The 22,008-nt window shown below is 35.9% G+C and overlaps 2 protein-coding genes across 5 annotated transcripts in view; one reads left to right on the forward strand and one right to left on the reverse strand.

Moving 5' to 3' along the window:
• The window catches only part of CHLSN (cholesin), a 134,797-nt gene that overhangs the window by 13,371 nt on the left and 99,418 nt on the right, over window positions 1–22,008 (forward strand). The gene's annotated exons all lie outside the window — the stretch shown is intronic.
• On the reverse strand, window positions 1,923–6,219 carry GPER1 (G protein-coupled estrogen receptor 1). The gene is made up of 3 exons (XM_074885915.1): window positions 6,111–6,219; window positions 5,411–5,555; window positions 1,923–3,985 (listed from the first exon to the last, which is right to left on the reverse strand). The coding sequence occupies exon 3, from the start codon at window positions 3,552–3,554 to the stop codon at window positions 2,481–2,483; it is 1,074 nt and encodes a 357-aa protein (XP_074742016.1). The 5' UTR covers window positions 3,555–3,985; window positions 5,411–5,555; window positions 6,111–6,219; the 3' UTR covers window positions 1,923–2,480.

Below are 22,008 nucleotides of genomic sequence, written 5' to 3' on the forward strand. Positions count from 1 at the left end.
TTAGTCATTTCAGGCACAGTTCATAAGCCTGTATCAGAGCATCAACAGCAGGAAACCTGTCAGGCAGTTTAGATTTGTAATTTGGTTTTAAACATGGGATAGGTTGTTTCAGGTTGAGTCAGTATTGTTTTCTTCATACTGTAGTAATCTGATCTTTCCTAGATTTCACTGTGATATCAGGACATTACTGAATACGATCATGTAGAAACTATTTCATAGTATGTATGAGCAGGCATTTGCTCTTACTCTCTGTTTATTATTATAAGCTTCTGAGCAAAGACACTTTCTTGATTTGTGGTGATACAGTGGTGATGAAAGGGCTTTTACCATAGCCTTGATCAAAAACCAGAATCCTATATTGGAAGGGAGGAGGAGGGGAAAGGAGTTTACTCATAAAAACAAATTATGCAACAACTACGATTGGCAAAGTGTATTCCTGTAATCTCAAGTAAAGTACTTATTCATGGCAAGTGTCAAGATTACACAGACCTAATAGATCTGTAATCTCAGAAGATGTGTTTTACTTAAGAGAATTCCATTGCCAAGAGAATTATCCATTCCTTCAGTTCTATATTGTCTGAAATAGTCCTCTTTTAAGGTGTGATTAATTCGCAGTCAATAGGATATGAGGGATTGTGGCTAATTCCAAAAGTGAAAATGATGAGCAAAAAGGGCAATGTGTGATCTAGCCCAATGGTGTGAGATTTCTTGCTAAGTGTTGTTTAGCAACTCCCTCTCTGCAGCGAAGGCATGGCAATGCTTACATCTTTCTTGAGGGAAGAAGATACATTTGGTGTTCCACAGAGAAGAAAGGACTAAATGACACTTTTCCTTAGTGTGATTAGCAGTCACTTGTAATCAGCAGTTTCTGCCAACTCCACCCTGCAGTTCCTGTTTCAGTAGTAGGAATATCTAGTGATCTATTTCAAATTCAGCCATCGTCTTGTGGCCTTTCTGTTTATAGGTCAAGTCTTCTGTGGCCAAAGCTTCCACTAGGAAACTCTAAGTATTTTGTGAGAAATATGAGTGGAATCATTGTTTTCACTGTTTTCTTTATTGCTTAGTAACTTTAGTTTTAAGTGTCTACGTTTAAAGATCCTTTAAAATCCGTTCATGTGCTAATTAATTCATATATGACATTTGAAAATAGGATAAAGTGTCTTATTCTGCAGAGTTCTGGTGCTTAAGTCAATGAGCACAGGGGTGAAATGAGTTTGTTCACTTCAGAGATGCAGCAAGTGATGTCTAATGATCTTGCACACTAATCTCTACGAATTTTATAGCTTCCCCTGAATAAGTTCAGCAGTAACCTGTGCTAAACATCAATCAGATTTAAAACCCAATTATTTTCTAGCAGAAATTAAACTATTGTTTTCAAGTACGTGGTGCTAACATTTGTTTTCCTAGTATAATTAATCTTCAAATGAAGAAAGCAACCAACATGCATCTTAAAATCTTGAAAGGCCAGTGGTTTCTGGAGGTGGGATGGATGGTACACAAAGTGTAAATCTGATAATAGCTGATCACACTCATTATGTAAGTTATTCTAAAAACTGAGACTTCTGTCATTTTTCGTAAGTAATTTTTACAGTTTTTTGCAGAACAGGACCTTTTTTTTTAAGCCACAGCATTTTGTTCTGGCAGTCAAAGTAGGCCTCCTAAATTAAAGACATCTCATGCGACTTGCATTTAAATCTTAAGGCAGATATGAATGTACGTGTATGTGCACTGGCATTTTTGACAAAAGGCCCAATTACGTCTGTCCTGGGAAAGATTGTCTTAGGCAATCCTTAAAAGACAGAATGAAGCATTACATTTTGCTTCTGTGAAGTTCTTTGAGATGAGCAATATAGTTACAGATTATTTCAGTTTTGATCAAGTACTGATGTAAACAGTAGATTACATTTGAGACAAAAACTCACCACTGTGCTAGATTATATTAAAAAAGGTAATCGTGGAAGACATGCTTGAATACAGTGACGATAGTACTATGTAGTTCTTCTAAGCAAAGTTAATTTATCTTAACATATATGGATGAAAAAAAATCAATGTTTTCTGCATCTCCACATCAATACATTGTAATGATTTTTCCCTACTGTTATGGCAGCTTCATTATTTCAGTGGAAGTACCTTATATACACCAGCAAAGTAGCATCTCTGATAATCAGGTTACATCTAGAGTCTTCCTAACTTGATAAAATTTTCTCTATATTGTCATTCATACATGTATAATACAAAATAAAGCTCCTTCAGTGCTCAGCTTTTAATAATCCTGTTCATAATTAAATATAAATCTGACTAAAACATTCTTCTACATTAAAGTCTTGTCATAAAAACATTTTGAATATAAACCTTCAATGCTCACTAGAGTGATACTCTATATATATACACACAAATGCACTTTTTTCTGTTAGTAGCAAGCATTTTGTTCACTATTTGCACAACTTCACAGTCATGTGTTTTATAGAACCACTACTAAATCAGACTTCTGATTGCTCATTACTGTCAGGAATGACAGACGTTAAGGCAGCCTGACAAAAGCGATGTAATGTTGACATTTTTGTTTTCTGTTCGATATACAGTCGTAGTTTGTCTCTGAAGGTTTCCCCTAGAAAACTGTAAATTAAGGGGTTCAAACAGCTATTAGAAAAAGCTGCTAGGTTCACAATATGTCCTGTTAAAGGATAATCATGTCTGAAGGATGGGCTGCTTGAAGAGCCAGGCTCGCTTTTCTTTTGAAGAAGTTGAACACTAATGAAGACGTTTTCAGGTAGCCAGCAGATAAAGAAAACCAAGACAACAACAAAAATCATTCGAAGAGCCTTTTGTCGCCGCAGACGAAGACTCCTATGCTTGTGTGCTTTTATAAGAACTCGAACAATTAATGAGTAACAAAGACCAATGATCACAAAGGGGATAATAAACCCCAAGGTTATTTCTAGCCACTGGATTTCTTTTACATCTGCAAAACAAAAATAGACCTCTCCGGTGTGTTGTAAATGCACAGCTGTAAATGGAACTAGTGCTGCAGAAATAGATGCCATCCATATGAGACCACAGCTTAATCTAGCGTGTTGCATAGTGCGAAATATGTTGGACCTCATTACTTTTGCCAGTGCTATGTATCTGTCAAAACTCATCCATGTCAGAAAGAAAATGCTGCTATACATGTTGATCTGAAGGAACAAAGACATAAAGGTACAAATAATAGTGATATCATAATATTTTTCATCAAGATTAAAAACCTCAATGAGCGAATCAGCAACTAAAATGAGATCAGCTACTGCAAGATTTATGAAGTAAAGGTCTGGAATAGTCATTTTTTCACGAAAGCTTATGTTGACAACCAGTATCAGAATGTTTCCTACAAAACCAATAGGGAAAAGAAATATTGTGTAAAGACATGATAAGAAAAGACCAATAACATATTGTTGGTGTTCTGATTTATCAGCTAATCTAGAAGATATACTTTCATTACACAAATATGATCCATTTAGGTTAAAAGTTGTGCTGTTACATATAACAGGTGACACTGAGGCAGAATAAGTTTCCATGGTTAAAATATCTGCAGAAAAGGTACTAGTTCTCACAGTTTGGTGGTAGTGCCCAAAAAATCAGATTTTGGGTTGTTTTCAACTAAGTTCATAGTAAACATTTTGATTGGAATGGAAAAACATGTACACTTTTATATTGGAAATTAAAATTATTTAGAAGTCAAGTGAATTAGACTTAAAATTGACTGAAATATAACAGTACAAATAGTAAATTTCTTAAATTTTTTTTACAGGATGCTATATACATTGCAAATGAGAGAATTTGCAGTTCCTGTATGCCTTAAGATCATGTAGGAATCTTTTTACCATTATGGTACTTGGATCTCTCTAATAAAAGCTTTTCATCAACAGTGTTTCTTCATGCAGTTTGGAAGGTAGTAGAATTTTATCTCCATTTGTTTTCTTTTAATAATCAAGGAACATCCTTGGACCTGCAATTTGCAAATGGAAAACGATTAATCTCATACTCCAGCATTGTACCATGTACCATATGCTTCTGCTAATCTAACATACACAGCTGAGGTTGTAGGAGACATGATGTTTGAATATATATGCAAAGGATTAGTTAAAAGAATTTAAATTTGTTCTAGATGATAATGTATTGTGAAGACAGATCTGTTAAAATTTTGTGTACCCTTCAGGGATTCAGTATTGAATATATTGTGAGGGCAGATCTGTTAAAGTTATGTGTACCCCTCAGGGTTTGGGTATTAGGAAATGTAGAACTGTAGAAAATCAGATGAGTGAGTTTAGCCTACTGAAGAAAAATTTTATTTTTTTACATCTAGATATATAAAAATATATATATTTCATCATTAGCTTGTAAGGCTATTAAGTAATAGAGCCTGTGGACGAGAAGGCAACAGATGAAAAGCAGTTGGTTCCTTCTGCTTTCAGTGGGAAGGAAAAGGCAAATTTTACAAATGAAGGTAATAGAAACAGCATATTGATTTACACCAACATTATTATACTCAATTTGCTTTTCTTTGTGATTAATTATGTTGCACTGACTTCCGCATAGGAATGGAAAATATCAGTTATCTGATTTGTTTACTTATAAATGTTGAATGCTATGGACTTGAAGCATTGCTAGAAGTTTATTTAAAAGAAAAACACAACTGAACAAAAGACATCCCAAACTAATAAAAACATCAAGAAATTGATAACCCAGGGTATTTTGTGTTAAATTTTAAATATTTTGAATTGCTTTAATCTTAGTCCTACTATGAAAACCTTGATTTTAATCACACTAAAACATATTAAAAAACTTAAATTGTTTACAAGTAAAATTCATGCATATTTCCACATTTTAATGACTTAAATCCTGCTGATGTACCGTTTGGGGGAGAAAAAGGAACAGACCACTAATGGAGTAGGAATGTTAGAATATTTTCAGTTAGAAATATAGCTCTGAGTTTGCTTAAATGTATCCAAGTTATCAGAAGTAGGTAACAGATACTTAAATAAAGATATTGGTTCCAAAGCTTTTATTTCTTAAATGAAATAGGCATTAAATGCACAGTAGCTGTTGCTATGTTTTGAATAATTTTCATAATGTAAATCTTTATGCTAAAATATCCATATGAAATTACACTTATTTGAAGAAGGTTTAGTGTTTGTTTCAAGAAGCTACGGAAGTCAGACGTGAACTGTTGTCTTTTTTTATGACTTCCTTTTATTTTTGAATAAGACAGTAAAACTGCTTTAAATACAATAAAAGATAAGTTAACAGTCTAAGCAATTGATTTTAAAAGGTCAGTCTGTGGTCAGATTTTAATTACATCTGAAAGGCCACCAAAAGCCAAGCAATTACAAGCATTACAGGTAACCATGTACTGTGAAACACTTTATTTTACCTTAATTCCATTTCTCCAGAGCTGATTTTCCTCCAGACAACAGAAGGCTGGTTCTTGCTCGGGTACACGCTTAATGTGTCGGCTTCGACTGTCGTGACAGTAAAAAAACTTGTATTTAGGTGGGCAAAGCTGCAGTGAATGCCACCTGTTGACGATTCAGCAGTTAAAAAAAAAAATCATATAAAAGTCTATTCTGTTTTAAAGCGTCTTAAATAAAGGATAGATTACAACAGCAAAATGCAGATCTTGCTGCATGTCCTTGGCAATAAAACAAGCTTTATAGATTCCCAGGGTTGTTCTAATTTGTGTGCAGTTGAAGTGCTGCTGAACAGCCTTATAAGGCTAAGATTAACCCTGTTTCTGCTGGTTTCTTTTTTACTAGAACTAGTCAAGCATCTTTTCTCTCATATTTGTCAGTTTTATTTCGCCTAATGTTCATTTCACCTTCCTTTCTGCCTCTAGCATTTTTTCAAATTATATAGTCCCTTCAAACCTACAGCTCTGCTGATGAATAATTAAGAGATCTATTTGCAAATTGTAACTAAGCATATTTTACATAGATATAAAGCAATAAGTACTGTTATACGTGGTATTTTTTAAAGCCTCTGGACAATCTAAAGATAAATATGTGATCGAGAGAAATCTAGCAGCTGAGAAGGGTCATTTGCTAAACTGACAATATAAATTTCAGTTTTCCTACCTTCAAGTCGATCCTATTTGTCTGTTTGTATCTAAATTTTCAGGTATACATTGTCATCCTCACACTTCTTAGAATTGCTCAGCTCCAAATCACATGGATAAAATAAGCTTATTTTGCAGAGAATGTGGAGCCTCAGTCTTGCATAAAAACACCAGTATTGCAGGTGGAGTTTTGCATTTCCTCTGTAGGGGGGAAAAAACTACGTGACATTTCCAGAAACACCACCTACTGGCGGCCAGAATTCTTAGAACGGAAAGAAAGTTAAACCTTTCTTTTTCATAAAAGAGAAATATTTTATTTGTGTAAGTTGCTTTTTATACTATATTGATCTGATACCTGAATGTTAAGTGCCATTAATGGATATGCTGTACATTGATGCAGCATTCTACTGCTACTGGAGTAAGATTAATTGGATCTCAGCATTTAGGATTTCAAGAAGACAATGTTACAGTTTCAGAAGTGTGGAGTAAACAATTAACATGTCATAATGGCTGTATTGAATCTATTACAGCTGTCAGGTATTTTTAGATTACAAAAGATCTCATCTGTAGAAAAGTGAAGCAAAAGTTCTTTACACAGGTGGCTTTGGGAGTAGAAGGCACTTTGCCTTCTAGTGCCATTGAAGCAAATATATTATTTGCTGATTTTTTTTTTTTTTTTTGTAACGTGCCGTGTGTACGAACACAGGATTTTGGTAGTGTTACTAAAAATGTTTTTTAAGATGTTCTTACATGATGGCTTTTCATAAACAGTTTTGGAATAAATTATTATTTAGCTTAAAAGAAAGTTTGTGCAAATTAGTGCTGGTAAAGATTTTCTGAGCAGAAGACTAGCACTGTGTGTGAAATGGCTTTTTGGAGTGTCTTTCTACAGGGTTATGAGGGCAGAGAGCCTGAAGTGTTTTGCTTTGAGAAGTGTACAAATATGATTTCATTATAGGACTGGAATAGTTGTGATGTTAGAAAAATCTTGTGATACCAGCTTTGAAGGTCTTATTTTTTTTGCTGTCCTAAAGAACAGGATTATAAAGAGTCTTTATTGTTGTTTGCTGATCATGTGGTTTTGCTGTACTTAATTCTGTCCTTCAGAGCTTTCACTGATCTTGTAAGGGCCAGAAGGATTTTTTTTTTTTTACTTTATGCATAATGTTAGCTTCTGGGTGTTAGTTGTTTGTAATTATGGGGGTCTGGATTCGATAATCAGCTGGTTTGTCTGTACTTGTTTTTCTAGCTGTGAATATCAGCTGATTTTGCTGTTAAAATGTATAATTCTGAGTGCTAATTTTCTTGTTTGAATTAATGATAAGAAATATGTCACTTTGCCATACTTCCAGAATTGTTAGGAAATTCTCTTTTGAAAGACCCATGAAGTAGCTGTTTTTCCTGCTAGTAGAACTGTGAAGTGTAAGAGGCCAAATCTAGTAGTATTATATTGTATTATTATAATTAGTGAGTTCTGTATTTCACTAAATATTTTATGAAATGATCGTGTGAATCCTCTGAGTCCTGTTTCCTAAAACAGATGACATCTTCAGGCTCTTCGTTTATGCAGTCAAATGATTGTTACTGATTAATCTATCTTAATCTCACTGTTCGTCACCTCCATATTCCATAAAATGCTTAAAACTAATTTTAGCAGCTGCTGACCATTGTACCCTTTCCCTGGCAGTTGCTGATATTCCATGGGACTTTGTAGGGAGTGCCTTAATGATCCACACTTAGTCACAATTGTGACAGTATTAAGTATTACAGTTCTGCCTGTCGTACCTTATCTTGATTGTTGCTGAGAACATCCATGAAAGCAACTGGTGCGATAGCATTCATCTAATGTCAGACCTCAGTAATCCAGCATTTAAAGGTTTCCTAGCAGTTTATTTTTAAATCTGTAGTAGTCAACTTCTAAAACACTTTATCTCAATAACCATGTCTAACACTATAGAGTCTTTAATGCACACTAGTGTAATTGTCTATAATGTATTTGGGTGCACCAAGAGGCTTAAAGTGGGGTATAATTGAAGATATTCTATGTAATTTAGCAGACTTCAACCTATGTGCCTGCTGTTGTGTTGCAAAAAGGTGACAGCTGAGGAGGAAGAAAGTAGGATGTGTGAGTACAGGAGAGAACAACGTAAGAGGTCTAGTGTGTCACAGCTCTTGAGCCACTACTATACAGCGGCCTCTCCAGTGGGATGATAAGCAGGATAAGCCCTGTAGGATGTAAAAGTTGGACTCTGTCAGAATGGGTACAAAGCTGTTGAGTCCTGGAGAAATTAGATCAGGGCCAGGGTGTATAAAGCTGAAAAAAAGTAAGGTACTGTATTGCATGAAAGGGAAAGGAAGCATAAATTAAAACTGTGTTGGAATGCTTACAGTGTAATATAACCATATGCAGAAGAAATAAGATTTGTATAAGAATCTCTACAGAAATTATTTCCGGGGAAAACACAGATGCTGTTGTAATGTTCATGAAGTTCTGCAAGTAGATTGATCCACTCCTCCAAATTCTCTCTCCTCTGTTAGCATGGATACTGTCTCTGACCTTTCAAGCACTGAATGACATCTGTCTGCCTGCATTACCCGGTTCTAGAGGACCCTCATACTTTATCCTGTTCAGCCTCAGTAACTTTCCCTTTCTTGCAAATAATCAAATTTAGTTTGAGTTGGATTTAATTGTTCTGTGCCTGCAGAAAACCTTGGACAGAGTGTATTTTGTGTGTTCAGGCTTTTCAGTTGCAAATAATTCTGAGAATGCATTTTTCTTACTAAAAATAATTTTTAAAAGTTCAGCCTTTTCTTTTGCAGGGACAACACATATACCTGTTCAAACTATTCTATCTAGTAAATACTTATGATTTTTCTTAAAGTGTATATTGAAAAACTCTTGGGGGAATAATATAAAAATTTTACAAAATTGGACCACAAAATATTGTATAGTGAAAGATGATTCATCACAGGACTTCAGGCTCTATCCGAATGCAATTAAAAAATAAAATTCACAAAGCATCAATCATTTTTACTGTAGTAGTTGAGTCTGGCAGTCCTTTGCTGGACACCTGTACCATGGAAGTGAAACGCATTCTTTCATTCTATCCAATTAGTGAATCAGTTTGTCGTGCAACATACGTAGTGTAAACATTATATAGAGTACTTATTTTGGCTGAATTGCTTGAGCTTTCACCCTACCCCAAATCTTCTGCAACTACCTCAAAATCAAGGTAAATAATGCTGTAGACCTTTCAGAGTCTGTAAATTTGAAATCAGGATGTAAGTAAGGCCAGGCTTAGTAATACACGTAGGGGTGTAGCAGCTGGATTTACGATTCAAGTGTGCAAGTCCAGTCTCTCTTTAGCTCAGATGTTGTTTTGCAATGGGATCAGATCAAATTTGAGCCAGCTGTTTCAGCAAAGATGAGTCCTTAGTCTCTACACATTCTTCTCCAAAACATGTTACCAACTCAGAAATTCATGCTTCAACTTGAGCAGCCTGCTCATTTCTCTTCTATTACTGAATGGAAGGGTTTTTCCAAAAGCAGGCCAAAGTCCTAGAAAGATATGAATATTACCGGTACAGAAGTAAAATATTCTTCTTTGAATTTCCCAGTATATTCCTTTAGTTAATTTTGACAGCATGCCTATAAAAATATATGCTCTATTTCTTCTGGAACACACTGTTCAAAACTAGGTGAAGCCTGGAGGAAGTTGTCTTCAACAAAGCTGTTGCTAGTACAGGGGGAAAAAAAATCTCTCCGAGCAGGGAGATTGTATTTTGTTCTTAAAAATACACTTCAAATTATTAATAATTTAAAAATTATTACTTTTAATCTTAGCCAAAGCTGCTCTTTTCTCCCCCATACCAGACTATTTTTAGAATGCCTTTTGGGGACTGTTCCTGTGCCTTCCCCTCTTGCACACAGGGGTGTTTGCCCTCGTGTTCTAGATGGATGGAAGTAGATTTTCTCTAGGACTGCCCGTTCATTGTCCTGAATTTTAATGTAAGCTCTAAGTAACTTTATCACGAATGATTTAAGAAAACATTTCTGCATTGCTGTAAGTTATAGTCATAATTATTTGACTTACTGTTCTGTGTTTTTCAACCTCTTCTATTTACCTTTATTTTCTTCTGTTCAGTTACAAAGTCTCTTCATTGTACATTGAGATTTCTTTATGACCATATAACCAGCCATCCAGAAAATACTGGTTTTTCCCACGACAGTAGCCGTGGACAGGGAAGAGACATTCACTTGCATCTCACAGATGGCAGCCAGAAGCTGTACCCAGGAGACTTATACATAGTAGTTAATTCTTGACAAGATGTACTCATTCCCAAATCCTAAATCTGATAGTAGGGCCCTACAGGTTTTATTTCTCGGAAACATTTGGATGTGGTTCTGCTTTAGCTGTGTACCTTGCTGAGAGTATCATGAAGCATCCTTCCACCCGTGCTGAACCTTCAGGCTCCTTACAGGTGTACAGTATTGTGATTCACTCACCATTAGACCAGTTTCCAGGTCCAAGCCAACATTAACTGAAGCCATCACTTACTGACTAGGTTTTCTTTTAGGCACCTTTAACAGTAACTCAGAACTCAGAAACAACAAAATATTTATTCTTTCATCCTCAAATATAAAATATATGGAAGCAGTGAATAAAGTATAATCCTTTGTGCATAATTCCCATACTAGAAAATAATCTACTTATCCATGGCACAGCTGAAACTATGATATTCTGTCTGAACTGGGATAAACAGCTTGTATCTTCTGACACACTCACTCAGGCTGTCAGCTTTTTCACTGATGTACAGCTCTTACAACTCATCTCTTCAAACTTCTTCCTGCAGGGCTGATCATTGGTCCATGTTGTTTATTCTCCCTCTTCTCAGGTGCAAAACCAAACCTCTGATGCCAGCTGAGAAATCCTTTCACAAGTATGAAGTTGGCTCTTGGATTCAAAAAGATGATTCTTATCTACGTATTTCCTTTCTGACCAGGTTCTCTAATGGTCTGTTTATATGTAGTGTTCTTTAATTACCCATCTGTTCATGCTGGCAGCAGAACAAAAGTGAACAGGAAAACAGGCTGACATAATACAAAGCAGACATCTTACCAGTTGATTTTTACATCTTGCAGAAATGTTGGTCCTTATGGTCATAGTTAGTAAGACTACATATTGCCCTTTATTTGCATGTGACAGAGTCATGGTCCATAAGTTTCAGGACTTGGATGTCTAAGACTAGATCCAGATATCTAGATACTAGATCTATATACTGTATTATTATTGAACAGATGTCCTTTCTTCTTCCAATTATGCACTTGGCTGTTGTTTTGCAGAAGATGTTCCTCTTGATCAATCAGTGCTCACTTTTCTCTGTCTTAGGCAGCCCATGCTGATTTGCACCAGCTCTTCACGCAAATCTGGACCCTGTCAGGAAGACCTTCCAAAGCATACAAACTGCAAAAAAATCTATCAGTTCCATTAGCATCTGGGTGTCATGCAAAGGCACATATTAAGCATCAAAATGGCTTTTCTCAGAACCCTTCAGGTCCCTTGAGCCTTCCTCCTCACATCACTGTATTTTTATAACTTTTCAATCGAAGCCTACATCTTTATCCAAGATCTAGTACAATTTTGTGCCTTCCCTGTTGTTTCCATTCACTCCACCTCTATGAGAGGAAAAGCTGAAACCAAAGCCAAATGTGTAAGATGGCTCCTAGCCAAATTCGGTTACAGTAACAGTGTGCTCAAAGCAAGCATTTAAAACTTTGCACCTACATCTCAGCCTGCATTGGCTACTGATTCTGCAGGGCTACATCTGAACACCTATAGCACAGCTGTTCTATTCTCTGATTCTGATTCCCGCCCCCGCCCCCCCCCCCCCCCCCCCCCATTTTGTGCCATTTACCCATGAATCCTCATCTAAATGTATAATGCTCCTATCTTGTCTCCAGCAGAGCCCTGATTTCAGTTTGGAACTGGGGCTCTGCTTTTGTTTTCCTTTTTAAAGACATGCCTCAGTTATATCGTTCTGGGCTGGCTTTTCTCTTTTTTTTTTTCCAGTTAGTATATTGTTGAATGTGACTTGTCCAAGGCATGCGACTTCATACTTCTGAATGAACTCATCAAGAATGGCTTAAATCAATAATTGCTGTAAGTCTTAATGCAAAGTTGAAGCTGAGAGTGCATTAACAAAAAGCTTTCATTCTTGCACAAAGTTTTAATTAGCCATCCTGTTGATCTTTCCAGTTCAGTGCCTCACAAAGGACCTGAAGCTTTCCTTTATGGACCAGCGTTTCCATTAATTTGAATTTTTTTTTTTTGGCACAAGAATTCAGGCAAAAACCTTAAGGGTTCCAACAAAAGTATAAGAGGAAAATGGAAAAATGGAAGAAATGCTCAGTTTGTATGTGTGTATATATGTAATATAAACAAGTGTTACAGTAGACTTATAGTATTACATACTATTTCAGGATTAGAAATGACTCTTAAGCCATACTTCACTGCTGCTGCTACTGGAATTTACCAATGTTATAAAAATAAGTAGTTTGTAGGGCAAGAAGTCAAAAGAGGAAGCACACCTGAGAAAATGCTTTGGCTGCAGATTTTTACCTTTGTTCAAAGTTGCTTTCTGCTCTGTTTTTGTTTGCATCTTTGCCAGGGCATTGATACTGTTACAAAAGCACACTCCTATGACAACAGTACTTTTCTTTCTACTTGGCTTTGAAGTAACCCTTGCAGAAAACAGGCAATTTAAAAAGATATATTTAAGAAAAAAAACCCCCAAACCACCCCAGACTCTACATGGTTTCTCATAGATCACTGTAAATGCTAGAACTAAATATCTTTTTTTCTTCCAGTACGGCTAGCTGTAAGATAGTCCAAGTTTGGGTCTAAAGAAGGAACAATTGTCCTTTTTTGAAGAAGTGAAAAACCAAGCCAAAACCCACAAACTAAAAAGTTGAATGGAGTGACAGGTTTTCAGAACAGCAAGTATTACTGAGACCCACTTTCATGGGTCATAGTTGTTACTGGTATTTCAAGGTGACTGTTGGCAGTGTTTTTTCTTCGGCACTTCTGTATGACTTTAAGTATTTCATCCTTGCATGGTTTATGAAAAAAAAGTATAAATACCAAACTAGCACAGCTCTCACAGAACAACACTATTTCAGCAATATTCATCACAAGCTCATTCTTTGGAGTTCCAATGCTCTTCTGTAATTTGAACGTTGTCCTGAATAGAATCATAATGTTATAAAAAAGATGGCATATAAATATTGTTATGCTTATAATGTACGCAGCAGGGTAAGTACGAATGTGCTGTTGTAAGGCTGGAGCTTCAGCTGGTGCTACTTTAGTGAGGAGAACAGTAAAACAGAGTATCTGAAGAAATGATGGGATTCCAAATCCAAAGGTGAATTTAGTGATCTCATATTCAGGCCATGCAAATAATGGATCTAACTGGCAGTCTGCTTCCAAGTGATAGTTATCTGTGCCAACCAGTACTGCCTCAGTCAGTGACAAACAGAAGGCGTATATAAGTACAATTCCAACACACAATATGGGTCTTTGGGTTGCTTTGCAGAGAACAGTCCTTGGTGGAAATCTCTTGAGTAATAGTATGAGAAGCATCAAAATCAAAACATACTGAGAGTTGAAATAACTGAAGTTGAAAAAAAATGACAGTACGTTACAGGCGAGGTGGGTTGCTTTTAAATAGTCAGGTCTGCTAATGACAGTAAATGATAAAAAAATCATTATAATGTTGCTGATGGTGAAGTGTAGAAGAAATAAGTCTAAGTTTTCTATGACTCTGTGCTGCAAATAATTCTTTATGAAAATGATCAAAATACATATGCCAGCTATTAATCCTGTTGGTACAAAAAAGGCAATGTAACAGTGCATAAGTCTTGATATGATGTTTTGAGAAGCTATGAAGGCTTCGATTTCTTCTGGGGAGATAAAAGCCAAGTTCTTGCTTGGGTAGCTGATCCATGTCATGTTGTGAGAAGTCATCCTTCCTTCCACACTGTTTATTTCCTGTTCAATGGAGTTTGAAACTGAAATGGAAAAGGAAAGTGCAACAGGTTTTAAAGTTCAGTTTGTAATGTCTCTAATTTGTACGTTAAATATTATGTGCAATAAGGAGTGTGAACCATTTGTTCAGAATAAATGTAGTCATTTTTTGGTGGATTTTACATTCTTATGTTAATTTCAAGCCAACTTGCGTAATACTTTTAGCCAGAGAAATCTACCTTTTTGTTTTTTATCTGGTTCCTGCTCTCACCGCTACCCCCTTTTACTCACTTGATGCAGACAGACCTTTACTGCAGCTCAGCTTTGTAGACAACAGCCAGGATTTGGCACACTTGTGTCGCCTGTAGAATGAATGCGAGAGTTGGCGGGTGAGGAAGGAGTTGGCTCTGTGATGAGGTGGAGCCGCTTTTCCTCACCATCTTGCCAAAAAAGGATAAGACAGTACTCAGGGCAACTCCAGCGTGTGGGTTGTGGCTACACCCACTGTACTGTTGCAAGAGTGGGAATTTTGTATATTTGAACCCAGCTGACAGTCTCAGGCTCACGCTGCATACTGAGGAAAATGCAAAGATAATCACAATATGAAGCAAGAGTCACATTCTTTTCTTTGTTTTAGTTTTGCTTCCTTTCTGTCAGGAAGAAAAGCCTTTCATAACTGCAGTCTGTACTGAGAAGCCCATATAAAATTAATGTGAATATTTAAGAACTGTTATGAACAAACTGCTTTCATACTAAAACATCTTTATACATTAATAATACTGTCATTTTTAGGTGGAGCTGTTGCATAAAACTGCAAAAAATAATGCTTTTCTGCATGCTTGAATTTGAGAAAATTATTACTGGTGCATTATAAGCCTATTGATAAAGTTTTAGCAAGGAACATTTTTTACAACTGAGTTATAAATTCCTGAAAATAGGGAATTTTAAGAGTAATTTGGATAGGCTGTAAGATGTAATGACTCTATGATATGTTGATACAATAATTCTGCTACCATATAAATGTTTAGAGGATCCTTTTTTAAGCCAAAAAGCTTTGGAGAACATAATACATACTCATGAAAAACTGACTGTAATAGATATGGATATATAAATTTTGCAGACCACCTAAAAAGCATAATTAACTCAATTTCTAAAAGCAAATGTCAGTGTACCTTGTACTGATGAATGCAGAAAATAGCATACTTTTCGTTGCAAAGTATAAATATTTTTAAACATAAGATAATGAAGTCACTATTCCTAATAAATTTTGAATGTCTGATTAAGCATGGTCCTCAGTACTGGAAAAAGTTAAACATATAGGCATTTTTCCAGTGTAGAATGTTATTTTCTGAAAAAAATCCTTCATTATTCACAAGGATTTCAATTTTGTGTTGGATTAGAGTTTGGTGGTTTTACTTTGTTCTGTTGTACACAAAGCTGGTCTGTACAAGCAAGGTACATAGTACCTCAGGCAAAGACAGGACTCCTTATAGAAGTTTATATGCAGACATATTAGTAACAAGAGTGATATACTTAGTTGTACATAATGCATTTTCCATAAAGGGATTCTAGTGATGTTAACTCTTAAAGTGAAAGTAACTTTAAATTGGTAAAAGTTCATGAAGATGCATTAATGTTTTTAAGCAGTGTTCATTATAGATAAGTCAGTTTCTTAATACTATTTGACAGTTCATTTACGGTTGTTACCTCTGACACTACTACATATTTCTGATATTTCTAATCTCCCCTCAAAATTGGAATTCTAATACTGGTTTTAATTAGAAAAGTTGACTTATCAAAGTGGCCTTGATTAAGTGTGTATATAATCTTACATGATTATAATTTCATTTATATAAAACCGTGGAGTTATGTTTTGATTCAGCAGTGTTCTTTGTCCCTTATTAAAGACAGAGTTTCTTCCTTTCTAGAAAAGGTTATTTTTGGAGAGATGCCACTACAGGGAGGACTGATGCACCTGGGGAAGTTGTTTTTGTGTTACAGGTACACTCACAGGATGGGAAAAGTTGGCTGGTCAGGATCTGGCTGTGTTCTAACCTCTGAGCTGGAGTACACCATGTAGGAAAGTATTGATGGGCAAAACTGGCGGAAGTCTCCAAAGCAAATTAAGAGTCAGTATAATTTTGAAGCTTAAAAATAGATTGTTAAATATGAACAATCTTAAGAAAAATGGAGTGAAAATCTTTTCAAAGATGATAGGTGACAGGAGGAAATATTGTTGTCTTGTTAATTGAGGAAATGTATCTTAAATGCTTACAGTCGAGCTTTTGTTTCTGTTCAGCTGATTTTTAATATGAACCACTGAGAAGGACTCAAGTTTTTACAGAAGTGCTCAAACTGAAGAGTGAAAATGGGGGGGAAAAAAACCCAAACCCCAAACCACACATGCAAAACCTCACAACTGTAGTCAACTGGTTAGCCTTTTGTATTTCTTCATACTAGTGATTTCCCCCTTCTAGATTTTAATTTCAAAGTATCTCTCTTGAAATAAGGCTGATCAGTCTGATTTCTAAATTACATTCCATGCTTAATGCTCTAGCACTGGGGAGAAAAAAATCTAGAAAATTCTCATTAATCAAGTATCAGCAACGCTTTCTACTTCCGTTTAGCTTTGTGGCTGAAGGTGATCTACTGTGCTATCCAGCCAGCTGTAGCCATGGAGCTTGACAGACTTGCTTCTTCTGGCTTCCTTCTGCTGCTTTGCTTTCTCTGTATTATTGCCTGGAAATCTAAAGACCATGAAATTCTAACTTCTACAGTTAACCTCTTCTTAAATACTCAGGAGAAATCTCAAGAATGAAGGAAACAGTAAGTCAAGTTTTGACCTTCTATTAAAAGAGAGATCTGAAGCTTAATCTGGTGAAGGATAGGTAGTTTGTTATGGATAGAGAATGTGGGACCACTTGAGCATCTGCAGAAAGCTTGTGGCTATCATCCCACACAGTAGTTTCAGGACGTTAAGAAGGATTTACATTTTGAGCTCTTCTACCAGAGTCCCCAGTGTTACTTTCTAGTCCCATCAGGCCTTTTGCAGGACTGAACATTTGAATTTAGTTTTGGCACTGTGAAGGTCTCCATTATCTTCTCAACTTCTACACCATAGGCCGACTAACCATGCTTACTGTCCTTGCAGAGAATCTCAGAATAGCTTAGCAATGTTCAACTTTTATAGTAGCATAATTGCAAAGGAAACAAAGGACATAGTTTTGGGTTTCACAGGGAATGAGATGGCCTTACATCAAATTACAGGAAAAACAAGATGCCAAAACTTCATTAAATTTGCTCAGGACCTGGCCTTGGTACTGATACTGGGTTCATCTTTGGCCATAGCAAGGTAATTTTATTTAGCTACTCTTTGAGTGTTTAAGACAAAGTAAGGAACATTAGACTTAAAGCAGCATGTTTCAGTAGCTGCAACTTACTGTGTAAGAAAGTGCATCATCTTGGTTTCTCTACCCACCAGTTTGCATGTTGTGATATTTTAATAATGGACGAGCACAGTATTATGGAGAGGCTGTTGATGTATTTTAGGCCTCATTTGTGATAGGTGTCAAGATGATGGATGCCTGAAAGAGTTTCAGTTGGGTTGCAACTCTCATTTATAACCACAGACCATTACTTAATCTTACCGTTAAATAATAACAATGATGTTAATATTACGCTTACTCTCCACCTAGACATTGTTATTCTAACCTAGGTGTCCGTCTTCTAACTTAACTCATCTGGCAAGGGATTTAAACTAAACAAAGGTAATCTGTTCAACCTAGAATTAACATACTCACTTGGGGGGAAATAACAGTGCAACTGTATGTGTATAATTAAAATCAGTGTAAGTATTAAAATTCTGACTTAAGTAGAAATTTCTAGGTGCACTGTTTTAAAAGGAACTTCCAGAAAATCACCTTAGGATTACCCACACAAACAAAATTTTACCAAAACAACAGGCTGTTTGCAGCTTTGCTGTGGTTAGTCAGTAGGAGCATAATGCTTGCTTGAATTCAATAAGTTGTTCATCACAGAAGAAAAAAATATTGCTAGCAGTTTGTAGATTATTATGAAATATTTGGTTTGGCAAATAAATTTAAAATTAATGATGTAGACATTAATTTCTTTTTCCCCTTAAATTATTCATAGAAGTTTTTTATTCTGCTTTAAAAAAATCACAGTGATAATGCCAGACTATTTTCTTACTTGGTTCTGGTGTCTCACTAAGTATTTGAAAGAGAGCAAATGATGATTTTGAGTTCAGATCGTGGTAGGAAAGACTCGTGTGCAGGTGGCTGCAAGCAAATATGCCTAATACTTCATACAAGCTAATATGTGTATGTTTTTCTCTCTAACATGGTCACACCTAGATGTATATTTCTGACTTACGACCTTATCCTACAATCTAATTTTTTTGGGAATATTTTGTCTCTTCATAACTATTTCAGTGAAATTTGAGGATGTAGAGCACTTCACAAGATGTATTGCTCATCACCTCGAAGTCACTGCATTGGGGTTTTCTAGCTGAGATTATAAATTGAACCCAGTCAGAAAAGTCTGACTTCTTTGCATCCTCTGCAGCTGATTGATTGAATATAGTCACAGATGGTGTAACCTCTCTGTACATTTGTTTACATCAGAATGGATAGCTTTAGAGAGTCTTATGGCTGTAAGGTGCTCATTTATCATATAAAGCAACTCCTAGAAATTGCAAGTCTTTACACTTTTAAAATATTCCCGAAGTGTTAAGTTCATTCCTTGCACTAAATGTATGCTATGCTTAGAATAACAATGGGATGAAGGAGCTCACAACTTTTGCTGTAATAATATGAACATATTTGCAAATTTTTATAGACTTTTGGTAATACTAATTTAATTTAAAATAAGAAGATAGGTTCCATGGGAGCAGCAGAGCACCAGAGGGTGGTTTATTTCTCCCATCTTTTATTTCTTCAGAATCTCCATACAGCCAACCATATTTTTTGTCAAAATACTTTGAGTTTCCATCATAAAAAAGTAAGGAATTTATTATGTCATTTTACTCTGTTGTGAGAAAATCGGTATTCCCTCAGTTCCTGTCTGGTTCTTGGATTTACTGCAATTATTTCAAAATGCATGTAATGTTTATGCTCTGCTTCGTACGGAGGGCAGAGCTCTTTACTCTTCTAGTGGAATCTGTCAGCTTAGAGTGCAAACACCTCAAGATCTGTATTTATTATTTTTGTTTCTCATAACATACTATGACGTAAACTGACTTTGTTACTTCTATTTACTCACTGGTAACTGAGAGTAATATATAGCATGTCAAAGCTCACATATATTGAAGCTGTGGCAGAAGCCAGGCCTATTCCTGTTTCTCCTAAGATTAATTAATGAGGGAAATTTCCAATATGCTGTTTGCATTATCTTTCTCTGTATTGTCGTGCTCAAATATTTCGTCCCTCCTTTACCTCTGTTCCCCCTCACTTTGTTTTCATTGACCATCATTTGCGTGTTGTGAATCCTTCCTTAACTTCATGTGGCCTCATTTTTTTTGTTGTGTTTTTTTTTCTTTTTTTAGCCCTGCTTCCCCACTATTATCTGCCCTGACTTTTGTGTCAGCAGTTTAAGCAAATATATTTGATTTTTACTTTCTGAAGCACAGCAAATATGTTATCCTTCACTTCCAACAGATGGAGCTGAGCAAATGAGCATAGTGTTCAGAGGCAGTTGAAAAATAACAAATTGTGAAAAGGCTACTTTCAGTACCAAGAGAAACTAGTCTCTAAGATTTCATTGTTTTTGGTCCCCTGTCCCCACTTTGATGGTTAGCTCTTGCAAACGGAGAGCTTGGTTTCAAAGAAACTTTTGTTTATTTAAAGTCTAGAAAGAAGAGCTCCTAAACCAGGGAGTTTCTCCCTGGCAGCCAGAACTCTTCCTCTATAAAAGGTTTGGGAGGGCATTCTTTCTGCAATCTGTCACCTTTAGAAGGAAAATATTCTTTCATCCAGTCATAAAGCAGTATGCATAATATTCCTTGTGAAACTTGGCTTTTGGTGGGCATGTCCTGCATCGACCTGTGAAAACACTGCACGTAATTTGGGGGGTGAATTTGCCCTTTCTGTCTGTACTACGTCTGCCAAGTTAAAAGATGGGGACAGCTTGCAGTATATGAAAGACTGAAGTGTAAAATACTATATTCATCTGTCTTGTCAAAATTTCTACACTTGGGCAAGTATTTGAGGTTGTAAAGATTTAAGAAATCCTACCATTAACTTCTGAAAAATTACCAGTTTCTGAGAAACCAAAAGCTTTTATTTTTACTTTTCCTGAATTTAAATGAATCAGCAGTAACTGAACATAATCTCCAAGCAGTGTCGCTGACGTGTTTCCTGTCCTATACAATTCCTGCAGTGTGGTTAAGAGTATCCAACAATGTCCATCCTTTAAAAGACTGCTCTTAAGCAATGGTTGGAGCCTTTTGTCCAGACCACTGAACAGCATTTCATCATCTAGCTATCATCAGTTCAAGGGGAGTTAAGCGTTTACCGGAAAACAGTCTTCACATTTACTCTATTTAATGCTCATCTTTCTTATAAATTTCAGCTTTCTGAGGATGTTTCCCAGATACAGTATTTTACTTTGTGTAGTTCAAATGTCGTTAAAGAAGGGAAAATGAAAAACTTTAAATGATAACTTTAGCTTCACAATTTGAGCCTCCTGTGATGAATAAAACATTGCATATTCAAAGTAATATAAAGCACTTACCTTTTCAAGAAAATGTTCCACAGATACAACGGGCTGAGGCTTTCACTGTGAACAGTCAGATGAAATATAATTATTGTTTGGAGCATATAGCCCTCTTTGTTTATGTAGAAAGCAGGGTGTATATATTATAATAACTTCTTTAGCTGCTGTACATCACGATGAAAAATCCAGATGCTCGCTGACTACAAAAACATACAGTTCTGTAAAGGAAACAGGAACTTGGTTGAAGTCATTCAAACCATACACGTTGCATGTTTAGCAAACCTATGGTTTCATCATGTGACTCTAAAGTTCAAATTATCCTCTGCAGTGAGATATTTTAGAACAGAAAAGTAGTGTTTGTCCCTGCCATTTCTAAGTATGTGAGGCCATCCAGTGGATTTTTTTTGCTTGTTCCTGCAGTAATCTTACGCGTATTGGCCAGCCTTTGCAATTACATTTTTTTCTAGTGTGCCGTTTTAAGTGCTAAAGGTCTAGAAAAGGAAAAGCCTGTTGAATAAATACCAAGGGAGGCGCCTTGCTTAACAAGACAAAAACTCAACACAAAAGTAATGTATGTCAAAAAATATTGAGATCCTTTCTTAAAAATATTTCTGTTTTTCCATGGGTCCAGGCTCTTGGAACACTCCCAATATTGTACACATGCAATAAATTATTTTTCCAGATGTTGTGCAATGACCATGAGGTGTTAAAAGACAGGATTTTGAGTCTGTAGTATGTTTTGGGTCTGGCTCAGCATCAGTCTTCTTAGTGACTATGTTGAAGAGTGTTCTTAAAACCTCAGACATAAATGAGCAAAAAAGGTTTGACGCATGATATGTTTTTAGTGCATGCAGCCTTTCTGTCTCGAATGCATCGGTAGCATTGTGTTTTTTCATACCTGTGCATAGGGAAGAACATTTTTATGAAATTTTTTAATAATCTGCAGTGTCTTTCATAGGTTGAGAAGACTATTTGTGACCAGTGTGCTCTGTTTTCATGGCATCTTGTTGCACTTTAGCAAGCTTTATTGAAAAACACGTGGAAAGAGCCAAAACACTTTAAAGAAATTAAATGAGACAAATGTGTATGAGTCTAGATTTCAAAATTGGAGTTGTGGGTAACCTAGACAAAATATTTCAGCACTAGGTCTACATTTCTACC

Source organism: Strix uralensis, chromosome 16 (genome assembly GCF_047716275.1).
Source record: "Strix uralensis isolate ZFMK-TIS-50842 chromosome 16, bStrUra1, whole genome shotgun sequence".
NCBI lineage: Eukaryota > Metazoa > Chordata > Aves > Strigiformes > Strigidae > Strix > Strix uralensis.